Source organism: Anser brachyrhynchus (genome assembly GCF_964034855.1).
Source record: "Anser brachyrhynchus genome assembly, chromosome: 3".
In the NCBI taxonomy this organism is placed as follows: domain Eukaryota; kingdom Metazoa; phylum Chordata; class Aves; order Anseriformes; family Anatidae; genus Anser; species Anser brachyrhynchus.
This window is the reverse complement of record NC_137696.1, coordinates 61,110,103-61,126,496: the sequence shown is the minus strand read 5'-3', so window position 1 is coordinate 61,126,496 and position 16,394 is coordinate 61,110,103. Positions and strand designations below refer to the sequence as shown.

The following is a 16,394-nucleotide window of genomic DNA, read 5'->3' as shown; positions in this document are numbered from 1 at the left end:
GGAGAAGTGACCCTGATTTCCTCAAGGACTGACTTCCAGCATGGGCAGAACTATCTGCCTGATAGTTACTGTGGGAACCAAACCACATCCCTCTGGTCACACTGGATCAAGCAAAGCTTACCTATAAATAAGGTGAGGGAATAAACAAATGTGTGACTTAGCGCAAAAACGTTTATTGCTTACATGAAGTTTAATGCCAGAAGAGATTATGAAGTCTAATATCCCAGCTATCATAATTCAATACACCACACCCAGACAGCCCTACCATGAAGTCTAGCATTTCAGCTATTACAATATTATAATACACCAAGATAGCCCTCTTCTCATCCAGTTATCTGGATCAAATGAAACCATGTCTCTCAGGTTAATGCAGCATGCAGGGAAGAGCAGAGATGCAGACAGTATCAGTGCAAAAACCTGTGCAATCTAAAACATCCCAAGGAGGAATTTTTTCAGTAGCTTTGAAATGCTGCGTGGGACCTTTGGCAATAAAGCACTGTGGAGCTAAGGAACAGTTAGAAAGCCAGAAGCCAAAAGACTCACTGCATGTCTCACTGCATGATTTCATCTTGAATTCCCAATAGGCAATCATAACTCACCCATCTTCTAACTTTTGAACACATGACTGCATTATTTAGGTATTTTTTATGTACGTGCATGCATTTTTATGTATATGTATATAACAATATATGCATGAGTGGGTGCATGTTTAAATAAACGCACACACATAGAATCATAGAATGGCCTGGATTGGAAGGGACCTTAAGGACCACCTAGCTCCAAGCCCCCTGCCATGGGCAGGGACACCTCCCACCAGACCAGGCTGCCCAAAGCCCCATCCAGCCTGGCCTTGAGCACCTCCAGGGATGGGGCATCCACAGCTTCTCTGGGCAGCCTGTGCCAGTGCCTCACCACCCTCTGAGTGAAGAATTTCCTCCTAACATCTAATCTAAATCTCCTCTCTTTTAGTTTAAAACTGTTCCCCCTTCTCCTATAATTAACTGTCCATGTAAAAACTCCCTCCACATCTTTTTTATAAGCCCCATTTAAGTACTGAAAGGCCGCAATGATGTCTCCCCAGAGCCTTCTCTTCTTCAGGCTAAACATCCCCAGCTCTCTCAGCCTTTCTGCACAGGAGAGCTGCTCCAGCCCTCTGATCATCTTTGTAGCCCTCCTCTGGGTCTGCTCCAACAGCCCCACATCTTTCTGCTGCTGGGGGCCCCAGACCTGGATGCAGCACACCAGCACAAGGGCAGAGCAGAGGGGGACAATCCCCTCCCTCCACCTGCTGGCCATACCTCTGTTGATGCAGCCCAGGATGCAGTTGGCCTTCTGGGCTCCAAGCGCGCACTGCTGGCTCATGTCGAGCTTTCTGTCCACCAGAACCCCCAAGTCCTTCTCTGCAGGGCTGCTCTTAGTGTTCTTCTCCTAGTCTGTGCTCACATCTGGGATTGCCCCAACCCAAGCGCAGCACCTTGCACTTGGACTTGCTGAACCTCATTAGGTTTATGTGGGCCCACTTATTTAGCTTGCCCAGGTCCCTTTGGATGGCATCCCTTCCTTCTGGTGTATCGACTGCACCCCTCAGCTTGGTGTCATCTGCAAATCAGCTGAGGGTGCACTCGATCCCACTGTCCGAGTCATAGATAAAGATACTAAACAGATAAAGATATAATACCTACAAGGGAAGAACTGTTTGTAAATCATGACATTTCCACTCTTCCATCTGTATATTTAGTCTGCCCACACACCTCACATTTTAACCTTTATATACTCAGTCTCATCAAGTGGCGCTTGTAAAATATTGGTTTGCCTTTGTGTACTGATTCCCCAGGCAGGCCTTGCCTTCTTTTTCTATGGAATGGTCTGTCCCCCAGTACTCCTCAAGTCTAATATACAGCAACACTTCATTTTCAGGGGAGGTCTAGGACTTACAATGAGGTTCAGAGAAAATTAGCTCATGATTAAAGGCCTGGGGAAATAAAAGATCACCCAAATGCCAGATCTGACCTGACCTTTAAATGTACTGCTCCAATAATATTTCTCAATAACTAGGCTTCCCACTCTTTCCCTTGAAGGACATGGATATGAATCAATTACTACTGCAAGTCAGTTATTAGCTGGCTTCAGCTAATAACTCCAAACTATGCAGAAGAAAAGCAATTGATCTGCCATGTCCGAAGCACAAGTATTGTTCCTTATAAAGCATGCATTTATTTCCATTATTTCGAGTGGGTTTAAAAGTCAGATACATCTACTCAATGCCATTCATCTGTCTCTCTTACAGGAGGAAACACAATTTATCTACTTGTCATCGCTTGTATACAGTTCAGTCAAAGACAACACTGTTCAAGCTGTTCCTTGCTGCATTCCTTCAGCCCAGAAATCCTGAGCTATGTGGCTTGTCTGATGGTTGCACTTGTTCCTTGATTACTGGAACTGGAAGTCCCACTGGTAATGAGATAAACAAAAACAGCATTCCAAGGCAGAAAGTCCAGCAAAGACTGGGATTTTTCTCAGGAGAAATAACCCAACTGCAAAATTGTATCTACTGAATGGCACGTACAAGTGAAAACCCTAACGGACACTGTCTGCTTTCTCTCACTGTACATTGGTGTTGTGGAGATGCATACTTTGCCTTTCTCCCAGCTTTTTTTCAGAGAAACCAGAAGGTGCAATGGCTACAGTGCCCACCTGGCTCTTCTGAATTTTGTGTGCACATCTCTGCACTGCTGTAGAGTTCAAGGATAATTGTTGGAAAGTAATTTAACATCTTCATTCTTCTGTTACCCATATTTACAGTGGGAATAATATTAACTAGCAAGAGAATTGATGGTGATAAAAGCAATAAAGACTATGACATGGTCAGAAATGCTGTGGCCTTACATGATTTTTCATGCAGCAAACTCATTTGATTTGCAGATTTTTCTTATATCCTCTGTTTCTACAGTGACTTTGTTGTTGTTGTTTAGATTTCAATATAACTATGAGACTCCATCCTAGCAGAATGAAACTGTACCTAACCAAGTATAGAAAGACAGGCTGTATTTTGCAGTCCTGATCATGACCCATTTGTGTAGCAGTCAGAAATGATCTTATGGCCTATACAGAAAACACCAAGGTCCTTATTGATATCCCAAAGAATTGTTACGCCAGATAGTTCTAAGCTGTTGCTCTTGTTTTTCATCCTGTAACTCTTTTATTTCTGTAAATAAAATCTTTGAAAGTTTGGTGTCATCCGATGACAACTAAATAGGATTAACTTCAGCCAATAGAAAATGAAAGACAATGTTAATTCAGAAGCAACAACCCTGAACACTGTATGTGAAATAGATGAAGACAAAGTAAGCAAGGTCAGCTCAGCTGGGTAACATAAAAGGCAGCCTCTTCTCTCAAAGTCCTTTTGATGTGAATTTAACCTAACATTGCACCTTCCTTCTCAGGCCTTAGTAAAATAGATTTTACACAATTATCAGGTTTCTGCAGAAGCACACTGTCTTAAATTTAACTGTTCAGATGCCAGGACGTTTCCAGCACAGGAGCAGTCCATGAAACGTCATGAGGGCTTCTGCTGACAGCAGCATGGTTAAAGAAAGTGGGTCTTCTCAAAGACTCCCCAGACCTTCTACCATAAAGATTTAGCCTTTGGTACAAAACTCTGGATTAGGGTTTAAAGTATTACACTGAGAAAAATGTGACTACAGCTTTTCTGCAACATATCTTGTTGTCCGTAAAACATCTGATTCTGGAACGTGCTGAGCTCAGCTCACTCTTCTTCTTTGCACTTTAGGTCTAATCTGTTCCTACAGCAGTTACACAGCAGTATAAAATCATAGGCTAATGTAAATTTACTCTAGGATTATAAATGTATAGATGAGATCAGTATCAGGGTTTCTAAATCCATGATCTTCTTCCCCGGTTCCTCTTTGGGACATGCAAGAAAGAAAATCGTAAAAAACAGAGAAGGAAACTGAAATATAAGCAAAAAATGTGAATCATCAAACAGAATAACTTCACACGTTTGGTGAAGTCAGTAGATAGTCAATTTTTAAGTGGTCCTGCAGGAGACTCTTGAGTTTGAAGTCCAAATAGAAAGACATGAAGTAGTTGTATCCACTCAGAAGTGAATTTTGTGACAGTAGGTATGGTTCATTGATATAATAAATAACCTGTTTGCACATCAGATGAGAAATTCTGAAGTGACAGAACTCAATTGCAGCGTTTCCAGGAAACAATTTTAGCAAGACTGTGACAGTGTTGAATGAGGCCTATTAATATTATTCCCATCCCTGCTTATTGCCAGGAAAAAGTTATGAGGATTTAACAAATAGCATAGGAAATAAACATTCTTCCAATAAAAAAAGAAAAAAGAAAAAAAAAAGAAATTACAACCAGCAGGGCAGCCTGCACTTTTAATAACAGTTTTAAATGCTGGGAAAGCAGGACCATGAAAAAAGCTGTCACCTAAAACAACTGGTCACATTTTTAGTTCATCAGGTTGATGTTTCTATACACAGGGGCGAGAACAGAAAGTACTAAGATTTACAGAAATTGATAGTATATTTTTGCATAGTTACCAGCTGATCAACAACCTTTAAGATATGTTTTTTTTATAAAATAAATAATCAGTATTGACTCTTGGGAGTCACAATATGGACCTGTTTTTGATATAATTGCTTCCGATAACATAAAAGTCTGGTGTGACTTTCTGAAGGGAGTTCAGGAATTTTGTCAACATTCTTTCACAGTTCAAAGCAGTTTGACCCTGTGTAGCAGAAGTCCTTCATTTGCCTAAATTTTAGCAATGCTTTTTCAGTTAATTGCACTATATTCTGCAAATATATATTTTTCAGAATGTCAGGGTGGCAGGCTGAAGCCCCAGTGCAGAGAGCTAGAGACAGTTATAATATGCTAACTCTATCATTCTGTTTATGAATATTATTCTTCAGTGTTCACTTGGATACTTCTAAACAAGTGCAATTTCCCTACCTAGCGTTTTATCGTCAGCAAACTGGGTTTATGAACCGTAAAATCCTACACTGAAGGTGCTTAAGAGAGTTAATCAAATGATATGGAGGATGTCAAAAACATATTAAAGCTGGAGGAGGAGGTGGCATATAAAACACCTTTAAGGGAACCATGACAACAGTCATCATTGGGATCAGTAAACTGCAGTACCCTAATCTATTCTACATTGCGGTTTGCAGTGACTTTATGCTACGTAACATACCAGCCAAGTTGCATATAAATCCCACACCAGTTTTAGATTGACTTTTGCTATAAACAATAAAATTTCTTGTTTCCTGAATACCCCACCAAGATACACAGGATAGACGAACAGCAGGAACAGAGATAGCTGAGTATATTTTACTGATAAAAATTTCAGACATCTGCTTTATCAAAGGACTGGGACAGAGTACCACATAGTTTTGCACCAGTAATCCCCTATTTTCTACATTTGTTGTTGCTTTACTTTCTTTGACCTTCATATTCAGAACAATGCTCATTTGGAATAAATGTGCTTTTCCAGTCACACATTTGCTGCTTCAGAAGAAACAGTTTAAATAGAAGAGTTTGAGACGTGGAAATTCTTTTCTTCTATTTGCTTTCAATAACCAGTGATGAATTTTATGAAATCCCATTACAAGGCTGCCTGCCATATTATAGAAAACTAATGAATTTACTTTGATGAATTTGTCATCAGAAAAATCACTGGGACCACTGACTCATTGTCATCTTTGCATATACATCTTTGGAACAGATGTACAGAACAACGGAAGTTACTAGCAATAATTTTGCAACAGCAGTCTTTATCTGGTTCTGTTAGTAGACTGAACACTTTGCAGTGTTTTAGCATACCTATTATTTAGGTGATAATATTGTTAGACCAGCATTCAAATACATAGAAGCATGAAGTCCACATAAGCAGATACAGGTGTCTTTCAAGACCCCCTCACTTCCTCCTGCAGCTCAGTAAATATGAATTTAAGTGCACTAAATAAAGAGAATAAACCTTGACTAATGACAGGAGAGGAGTGGCTTTAATTTTAGGCAGGTTTATGCCTAAATTTTTTAAATTAACATAAATATAAGAGTTTGATTGATATTTTTAGCCTGGTTTCCTAAGGAAATGAGACTCTGTGATATTAATTGGTGGTTTCCATCTCCCTATCTTTCACTTCCATCCTTGCTTAGTAACCTCTGAAGCTGTAGGCTGTCATCAGAAGTTGAAAAAGAGAGGGAAATCTCCATGATAATAAAATACTGCTAAAATTTCAGTGAAAATTGGCAGCTGGAAAAGCAGAGGAGCTCTGGTTAATTATTTTCACTATGAGACATACTGCATTGTGGCGCAGTTACCTGTTCTGTATGACCTGTCAGTTTGTCCTATGAGTACTCATTTAATGGCAGAATAATTACCTCTCACACCAGCCACAATATGTGCTTATAAATAGAATGGAAAGGAGAAGAGCTGAAAAATATGAAACGAAGGGATGTTGGAAGAACTAGAGGAAATGAAAGCACTGAAGCAAAAGAGAATTTGAGGTTATTGCAAACACATTGGGGGAGAGAGTAATAACAGATGAGTCTGTACAGATGTACATCTTAAGGCAACCTGTCCCCATCCGTTCCACTGCTCAACCAACAACTTGATTTCACAGCTCAACACTGAAGTGTTATACCAGTTCAACAGCTAACATGGACATACTGTATCCGAGAACTAAAGTAACAGAATACAGTTTGTTTTTAACCTGGTCTGGGAATGAGCTGCACCGGTATAAATATGTTTTCTCCAGAAGTGATCCACTGGGGACAGGGCTGTGCTACTTTGCTTAAAGGGCTACGTTTACAACAATAAAACTGTGTGTATGGGTAAGTCTTCTAGATACCTAAATCGGCATTACATATCTCTGCACATATTTAGGTTAGCTTTAGACAACGTTATTTTATACATTATAGAACAAAAGAATTCTATCTAAATTAGAGCACTAATACTAATAAGCACAGCTTAATGCTAAATGTAAGTAAACACAAAAGCTCAGCAGCTGGTTTACTGTGTCATCCTTTTGTATCCATCTCAGATCACAGTACTGAAAAGGAAACAGTAATAGACAGTAACATCATTAATCAGAATTAAGTAAAAATATCTAACATTTTTTGCCACTTTTGGATTTCAAAGTTATTATAAATTAAGTTTCACTAGTAACAGTCAGAAATCGGGATGGAGTTGTCTCTATTCTGCAAAAAAAAAGAAATAAACTGTAGAATGATGTTCCCTGTTTTTTGAAGTATCAGTGAAGACTTATGAAGCACGTGCTCCTGTGCAACACACGTGTTGACATTTGCTTGTCAAGTAACATAACCAAGGTTACAGTGAAAATCTGTACAGTACGTGGGAACAGAAACAAGACTTCCTAATTCACCCTTCTCCATTTGATGCCTGACAAGTAAAATATTGCATCAGATCAACTGATAATACGTTAGGAAATTATAGCACTAACAAAGAGAGAATAACCTTGTGGTACTGATACTGGACTTGGAATATTTTAGTCCACTTCTTGGCACTGCTACAGCATCAAGCAAGTTATCTAGATTTTTGTCCTCACCCATTTCCTGTGAATAACCCCATTTCCCTTTTCTATCTTGTCCACTCATTGCCCGATGGTTTTAGGAAACAGAATGTTTCTTATTTCATATCATACAATACCTAGCCTTAGAATCAGATGTACTCTTGGATATCTACTGTAATACAAATAATTATTTACAGTGCTTTTATATATATATTGTATTTTCCAGTTCACTAAGGACATTTTGCAATCGTTTTCATATTGCAGGTCTACACCTAAAAGCCAATGTGGAAAAATCATGTCAGTAAAGCATTAAGGACTGACTTAAAAAATACCTCCTACCTGCACAGGTGTCTCCAAAGTGTAGATATGTTCCCCACGCACGTTGTAGAACTTGACAAGTGCGCTTTTCAACAGGGAGCCATTGCTAAGTTCAACAAGCTGACACTGCTTCTCCATCCCTGCTACTGCAAGTAGGTCTCCTTGCGTACACCACTGGACCACCACATCTGAAAGAGCAAAGATAGTTTGCAGTAACCAGTTACTAGAATCAATAGGAACAGTGCTTGCAGATGCACAAAAGTGATTTGATAATCTGAATTATACTCTCAGAGGTAACTTGTGTACTTAAAAACCTAAATCTTTTCATCAAAATAGTAGCAAACATGCTGTATATGCACTTCTGAGAATGTCTCTTCCTTTTTATTTTGTGGATTACAAAAAAATGTATAAAAAAACACTAATTTCTCTATCTCTATAATGAGTATAGAATGTAAATCAGTTGTTGTTCCTAAATACGTTAAGTACAAGAATTTATTTGTGATGTTAAAACTGGTGTGGAAGATACAATGTGTATAGCTTTGGGCTAAATAAGTGAAATCAATTTAATGCCCAGATAAATAACCTCACTGACTAAGGGAGCAGCAAATACTATTTGGAGAAGCCTACAGTGCAAAAAAAGCAGCATATTTAGCGATACTTCATGTTCTCACTCTGAATTTAACTTATAAAATAACCCAAGTTTTGTAACATCAAACTTGAAAGCCTTGGATTTTTGTCCATAAACTCATATGGCCTCCAAGTCATAGCTTTTCATTTGACAGGACTTCTGAAAATCTACTCCTTTGTCTAGCAGAAGTTTGCCAGAAGCACACAGGGATTGCTTAGTCTCTCATACACATGGATATGAATATACATATCAGTTACTTCTCCTACAGGCACCTCATAATGAGGAACGCCCACAGCTTAATTTGGGGATGCTAATTTCAAACCGTTATATCCTCCAGCTCTTTGTCACACTTCAACAAGAGCACCAAAACAGTATTTTGTGTTTCTGCTTGTGTTTCAAAGGCAGATTTGCATGTGCAAGGAATACTGAGCTAGTCTATAAACCTTTTTACTCTTAAACCGGAGGTGAAAGGCAGCTATTTTGTGCTGAGACAAAGTGACGGTAAAGACAAAACTTTTGTGCTCTGGGATGCTCAATCTGCCAAGAACCTTTTGAAGACGCTTGTGGGCGAGAAGCTGTCTTCAAATGAAGAAGCAGGAGAGAAATAAGAGTTGGCAGGAAGGATCTCAAAATTGTTTCAAGTTGTCAACTTGTCATTTTCAGAGACTTTTATGTGCAATTTAAAATGGTTTTGTATTATTTCAACTTTCTGATATTTCTCATGGGAATCATGCTTCTGTATGTATCAGAAGCAAGATGCAGGTTTCTCAAGATAATTTTTTCAGAGCTAGGCATTGTATGCCTCTTTTTCTCTTGGACCTTGGCCCTCTAAGTAATCTACAATGGAATTTCATCCATCTTTCTCAAGAGTTTGACGATAGGTATTTTAAGAATCAGTGGGGCAAGCAGATCAACTCCACTTCTGGTAATTAGCTTAACTCCACAACTACCGAAGTGAAACAAGAATCTCATTTGGCTAACTGTCTTCAAGTAAAACTTTCCATTGATCCCCCTATCAAGAGAAAGAGGAGTGATTATTGTGTCCACGAATTTTCTCTCTCTCCAAACTCCTAGAGCAAGGCTGTTGCAAAGGCAGAGAAGTACCAGATGTGGTCCACAGCATTCCCCTGGGACAGAGTGACTCCACAGCATGTTGCACCACCAATGGGGTTTTAGACTAGTTAACCTTGAGATAAAATAGCTCAACGCATAACCAAGTCTCTGTGCAAGCACAGAGATTAGAAATCAGGTGGACATTTCATCTAGGGTACTGATCTGCAAATGAATCAGTGGATCAGAGTCATCCCTCAAAGCTACTTGCCAACCATCACAGATGTGAATATTAACAACTCTTTAACAGAGAGCACTCCAAATGTGCAATAGCTCTGCAGGTAGCAGCTGCAGCTAACTAGTACACCTAGTTTATGTACTTCAGTAGGTAGCACTGAGAATCACTGAGTTAAAAAGTATGAAAAAAGAAAGCATACAGCTGAACAGTTCAGGACCTCTGCTAGAATAGACAAAACTTCCAGGAGTGTTTAAGCTGGATGAAGAGAACTTGTATTTGGGTAATCAAATTCTCATCCAGCAGCAAAAGCTTTCATACATCAATTTAATGTGAATATTGCCAGTAAAATGACAGCTATGCAAAGCTAGTAGAACAGCAAAAATATATTGGTATTGCATGAAAGAGTTTTATAGTTGCCTGCTTTAAAAATACATTTAGTAGCCTACAGCAGCCCATAAAGACAAGGGCATCTGCTACAGAGACCACAATGCAATACTTACACATTTCAGACAGAAACACATGAATTGACTCACATACGGTACTGAAGATACACTCTTAGCTGAGCTCCAAGTGGCTGAAGAGGATGGAGGCCCTGTGCTGGGTGGGTTGCACATTCTTACATGTGATAACAACCAGCAAAATGACAGTTGCTTGACAACATTTTTGATAAGAAGGTACAGAAAATGTGTATATCTATATAACAACTATATGTAAAATACTTTTCATCATACAATGGTTAGCTTCAAAACAAGACAGTGATAACCCAATCACCTTTCTCTCTCTTACATGTTCTGCCAATCCAGCAAGATGTTGCACATTCTTCCTCTACTGATGTCAGTGATGTAGTCAAGTTTACAGTCCATAAAAATATTTCTACTGTAGCTTGCGCACTAATATTTTGCTAGTGGAAGGTGATGTAATTAAGGGATCTTCTATCATTAGTGAAACAAGACATCCTCAACAAGTAGGAGCTCCACAACTCTAAACAGTGAACAAGTTTCTCCTACTGCTTCTAGCCAGAAGCACAGACTAGATGCCAACTCAAGACTACTCACCCAATTTACTATAATTCTATAGTGGTGCTGGGCACACAGGTGGATATCACAAGAGCTTCTCTAAATTGGTTCAGATTTTCCCAGACTTTAAAAGCAGGCTTTCTGGCTGAACTAGTTTTCTGGATCACAGGGTTGCCTCATGAAGCTACTTTTTGCCAGCCACATGCTTCTTGTGTTGGGACAGATGGAAGCAGGAGTGGGACAGAATTCTCAAAGGTGACTTTTTACCTCCTAAGACTCCTGTGAATAGCCGATCACCCAAAAACTACTGTGCTGGAATTAGCATAACTTTTCACCAATATCATACAGTTACAGAAAAGCTAAGGGTTTGCTCTGACAGTTTAGATTTCCTTTTTTTTTTTTTTTGCATCTAATATAAAACTGATTTACCTGTAGAGATCAAAAAGAATCAATGGAGCCCATATTTATGTATTCACTTATGTGCCTTAGTGAATTAAAACTTCTCTGCAGGCAAAACACTATAAATTTTACTGAGGGTGCTGGCAAGGTAAGGGACTTTTTGATAGATAAGAACAGTAAAGATTTCAATGTAAATTAAAGATTTTACATGGAATGCTGATTTTACAAACATTCACACATATCACTTAGCAAGATGGTATAGTAATAATCAGTGGAATTTTCCTTCTGTCAGCATAACTTGCCTCTTTATAATCAATAATTTTAGAAAGTTTCCAAAATTTGTAAGACATTCAAAAGAGTGTTGTGATTCATACCTGGTTACTAAAAGCATGGGAAGAGACATTGTGAATTAAATATATAAACAAAGTGTTATATAAGAGGGCCATTGACACAAACAAGCATAAACTTATTAGCACATTCTGCTGAAAAAAGGCAAACAGATCAATTTGCTCTAGAAAGCTCCCATAAAAACACTATCTCAAAAATTTAAACATTTTTCCAAATACAAAAAAAAATCTATTAACCAAGCACTGCTCCTTCACCAGCAGGTGTCAGTGCTGATAACGGTAATACCAGCAGCTGAGCTCCGGGTGGTAAGAGCTCCTGGGTTAAGAGAGATGAACAGAAAAACATAACCTATACACACATAATTAAAAATACAAGTAAAACAGAGCATAGGAAGGGGGTGAGATGTCTTCCTTTTGTACCTTTCAACCCTGAGCGGATGATAGTAGGAGAGAGGTCATCGTAATTGTTCATTAAACTGATGTCTCCTGACGTGAAGCTGACAGTCAGTAGTGGCTTGGTGTTCTGCACTGGGACTGGGTATGCGGCTGGTCCATCTGCAAAAACAAGGCTCTGGAGTGAGCGAAAAGTGAACAACCGAAGTAATTACATCCAGGTTGAGAGACACTGTAATTAAGCTTGTCCTCATCAGGAATGGTTCCAAGCCTCAAACTCTACCCGCTTATTTCTGTAATGTCTGTAAGCAAAAGCAAAGCAGGTGTAGCTAGTCAGTTTGTCTGGTTTTGTGAAACCCCAACATTTTTTCTTTTTGCATTTTCACTACAGCAAATCCAAAGAAATTTATGGATCTTCTGTTATGATGCATAAAGGTGGTTTTCTATATTTTTTCACTGTGAGCTTCCCAAATTGAAAGCTGGTGCTTTGGAAGGTTTCCTTGGGCCCAAAGTTGTAAGACAGCATAATAAACAGTATAATCATGCTAAAAGCTACTTGTTACATAAATTTTCTGCTTAGGCAAGTGCTGGGGACTCCTGAAGTCACTAGAGACTTTGTAAGAGCTTCTAAGAGAACATACTGACCTTTCACAAATTACTGTATTTTAAATGTTAAGAGCTAGGCAGCAGCATAAAAAATTGCATGCCATCCTTCACAACAGGATCCAATGCACTCAAAGGTGGAGATGAGCTCAAATGGAATACTTTGCTTCCCAAACTATCTCTAGAAAGTCTCTGCTCCTCTGAGCTTACTTTTCAGCATTCACCAAAATTCATTTGTTCAAATACTTAATGACCAATATCACCATCTGCACCATTCACTGTTTAACTCATTTTTTTTTACAAACTTCGACAGGAGGTGCTGCTGGCCCCTGATGAAGTGCTCACAAGGCCTGACCAGCACCTCTTCAGTCATCAAAAATAGCACAGACACTTAAAAGTAATATTGCTTCCTGAACTTGTAAAAGAGATGATCAAAAAGCACTTCAGAGAATGGTATCTAGTAATTAGCAGCTCCGTGTGTGTATATAGTTTGGTAAGAAAAAAACATCAAACTTGCAGTCCTTCCTACACTTCTGTGTGAGTCAAAGGCTTGTCACCTTTGAGAGGTTTATGCTGCATCTGCTCTAAAGAAAACACATCATGTTTGGGTAATCATTAAAAGTAGACTTGTAGGCTTCTAACGAGTACACCCACCCCCTGACTGACTCAGAAAAAGCTAGCACATTTGGATCATTTAAGTTCTCATCTGTGTACTCTGCAACTTCACCATCCCCCAACTGGATTTTTAAAAAACAATAAAAAGACAATTTAATGTTGTTCCTTGTCTTGCATTAGAAGCTTGCTAGGAAACCTGGAAGTCTGTTTTCTTCTAAGGTAACAAATCTCACCAAAAGTGAGACATGAAAGCCAAACAAACCTCAGGCCAAAAGATGCTAACACTTTTTTCAGATGATCACATCATCTTCTATCAGTATTTATTAAATACATACGTTTATTATATTGACATATGTACAGGTGATTCTGGAAAAGATACATTTTTGGATTGGACCCAGATTAGACCTAAAACTGCAAGAGTTCTCCATTCAGTGGTTCAGATGTGAGACGCACATTCAGAATCATCTATAGCAATTACATATTCAAATTTTCCATGATTCAGTACAACCACTGATATAATAGCCCTTAATTTAGTTCAGACATCATATACTGGAACACAGACACAGCTTACCTACATCTTATAGAATAATCAACAGCATTTACAAAAAGCATTATTACTATTACTTGGACTGAGAAGGATGGGGATGAAAGAAGCAATGACATATCCTATCCCAGACCATGCACACACAGTGGTCTGCTAGGTCTTTGCTATTTATGATTTCCAAATAGTTTAAAATCAAAACATGTCACACAATTAGTTTTATACTTAGCGGTCAGGAAGGATTTCTGCCAAACTGGCAATGTGCTCTGAGGCATGGGAATTAGTAACTCCAGACGGCTCAAGTTATCCTCTTTCTACCACATGTAGTTGCAGGAAATACTTTTATTTCCATTCTTCTCTGAAATTTATTGAGCTATTTTTGTCATGACTATCAAGGATGGGACTATAGTTATGAGTATTAACTCCGCTTCACAGGATACCTTTAAAGATGTAGCACCTTCTGCCATGTCTAGTACGGGTGTCTTTGCACACAAATCAATATAATAATGCATTCAGTTTTGTGACTGTCCTCTGACTACCTCCATACATATGAACCACTGGAATACATCATGTCTGCTTATCAGTGACACCTGATGTGCCCTTATCTAGTGTTTTTCACTCGCCCTCCCAAAAAGCTTTGAGTTTTGTGCTGTTACCTCATTTGCACAATTGGAGGCAGAGCAGCACAGATGAGGTATGACTCACAGCAAGTCATACAGCAGGGCTACTGGCAGAGCTGGGGATGAACCCACTCTCTCATACCACTATTCTGCTCCGTCTCTGACTGTACCTCAACAGGAATGCACTGTCTTTCCTCTTCTACCAGCTTAAAACCATGGCCATCCTGCTGTTACAGTACAACATGACCACTCCCTGGTGTTCAAGATGTCTTTATGACCGTCGGCAAAGCTGAAGCAGAAGGACCTGCAAACAACCCTACCTTGCGGTGGGGAATAGTCGTCGGAGTCTGTGTCGCTCTCGCTGCTGTCCTCCACCAGGAAGCTGGGGTAGTTCCAGGACATGCTGAGGATGCCATCTGACTCGTGAAGGAGCACATGGGCCAGCATTCGGCCATGGCAGTCCATGACGATAACCTGACCATCAGCAGTGCCAAACAGTACCTGAAAATAACAGAACAGCCCCCAGTCCCATCAGAGGTCAGTGACCGGACCCTCCTTTGAATGCATCTTGCAATTAACCTGCCATTCTGGAAATAAATTAAAACCAAAGCAGCCAGGGGTTTGAACTGATGCCATAATAGGACACTGCAACCCATCAAAGATGTATATGATGAATGAAGACTAAGCAGCAAAATCTAATTTGCCTGGATTCGGAAAAGCCAGAAGTCATCGGACTTCGTGTCTCTTGCGCGTAAGCATTAAAAGCAGCTTCCGCTGACTCAGAGACAGCTGACATGGGAGAAAATTTGTGTCCAGTTAGTACTTGTGCAGAGTAGTGAGCGATGAGAATCTACAAACTGCCGTAGTTGTTTATTTTATTATGTATCTCAAAAGAAAACATGCAGGCCTATTTGATGTTTCTTGCAAGAGAAGCTGACAGAGGAACAAAAAGTGACAGGGTCTAAGAGGTAAACTCCTAAAATCTGTGAGCGAGTAATGTCTCACAGTGGGATTGATTTTGTTCACTTTAATATGAGCCATTGCACTTTATTTGAACTTGGCCATTACTACCAGTAAAGCAAGCTGGTAGAAGGGCTATCACAGACTCTAAAGTATTCTTGGATTATACAGAAATTTCTAAAATCAGTGGCAGAAATTATGGTATGCTTCAGTTCTAACAAAATCAAAAGACACATCTCACAAAAACGAAATCCTAGCAGAGATATCAAACAGCTCGTGAGAAACAGAAAGCTGAATAGAGGAGGACAGGTTATTTGACTGATGAGCAGAAAGAAGGTGGGAGAATGTCTTCCAAAAACAGAGGCAAAAACAGTATGATCACTCAACTGGAAGTAGATTATTACAGCCTAGGAGGAAGGCAATATGTTACGTGTTCAGGAATAGTGAAGAAGAGCTTCCACCCACCATTTCAAATACAAAATGGGTAAGACAAGGGTTTTTTTCATGCCCTTAAACTGCTCTGTAGGCAATGTGTGCTGATTGAAGTCAGACTGACGGGAACCTACAATTTCTCTTTTATGAACATTTTCTGTCTTGAGGTTTTGAACAAGTTAAGATCCTGTATATTTGATGAATTTTAGAAAAACTTCAGGAAATAAGGATTAATAAATCCACCAAATGATAAATGCATTAGCCAAGGCTGTTGCTGCTACCACATAATTCCAGGCAAATAAGTTTTAAAGGAAAATTAAAGGCACTCATCAATTTGAAAACTAGCCAGCATTTAAAAGGAAGCTAAAAGGAAGGTCAAATCTTATACCTGCCCTTCAGTCTACTACATATTTTGGTTTTATAATCACCCTTTCACATAACTTGATTTCTCCGTTGCCATGTTAAAGAAGTGTACAAACTGAAGGGCAAATTGTCTATACATTGGAAAGAAAATGTCTGAAGTACAGGTTTTATCATTTCTCTGTGAAGGGACGTGTAGATTTAAGATTCTAACAATTGCATACCCAGATCAAAAATTCATCTAGCCTTATATCTTATCTCTAACAGTGATCAAGTATTTGGAGAAGAATAAAAGTACAGGAT

At 39.1% G+C, this 16,394-nt stretch overlaps 1 protein-coding gene across 7 annotated transcripts in view; it reads right to left on the bottom strand.

Moving 5' to 3' along the window:
- TULP4 (TUB like protein 4) overlaps positions 1–16,394 on the bottom strand; it is a 157,805-nt gene that overhangs the window by 26,035 nt on the left and 115,376 nt on the right. For all 7 annotated transcript variants that reach the window (XM_080584404.1, XM_080584398.1, XM_080584400.1 and 4 more), the window contains 3 exons: positions 14,660–14,840; positions 11,988–12,122; positions 7,911–8,077 (listed from right to left, as the gene is read on the bottom strand). In XM_080584404.1, coding sequence (XP_080440530.1) covers positions 7,911–8,077; positions 11,988–12,122; positions 14,660–14,840 — 483 coding nt within the window. The remainder of the gene's footprint in view (positions 1–7,910; positions 8,078–11,987; positions 12,123–14,659; positions 14,841–16,394) is intronic.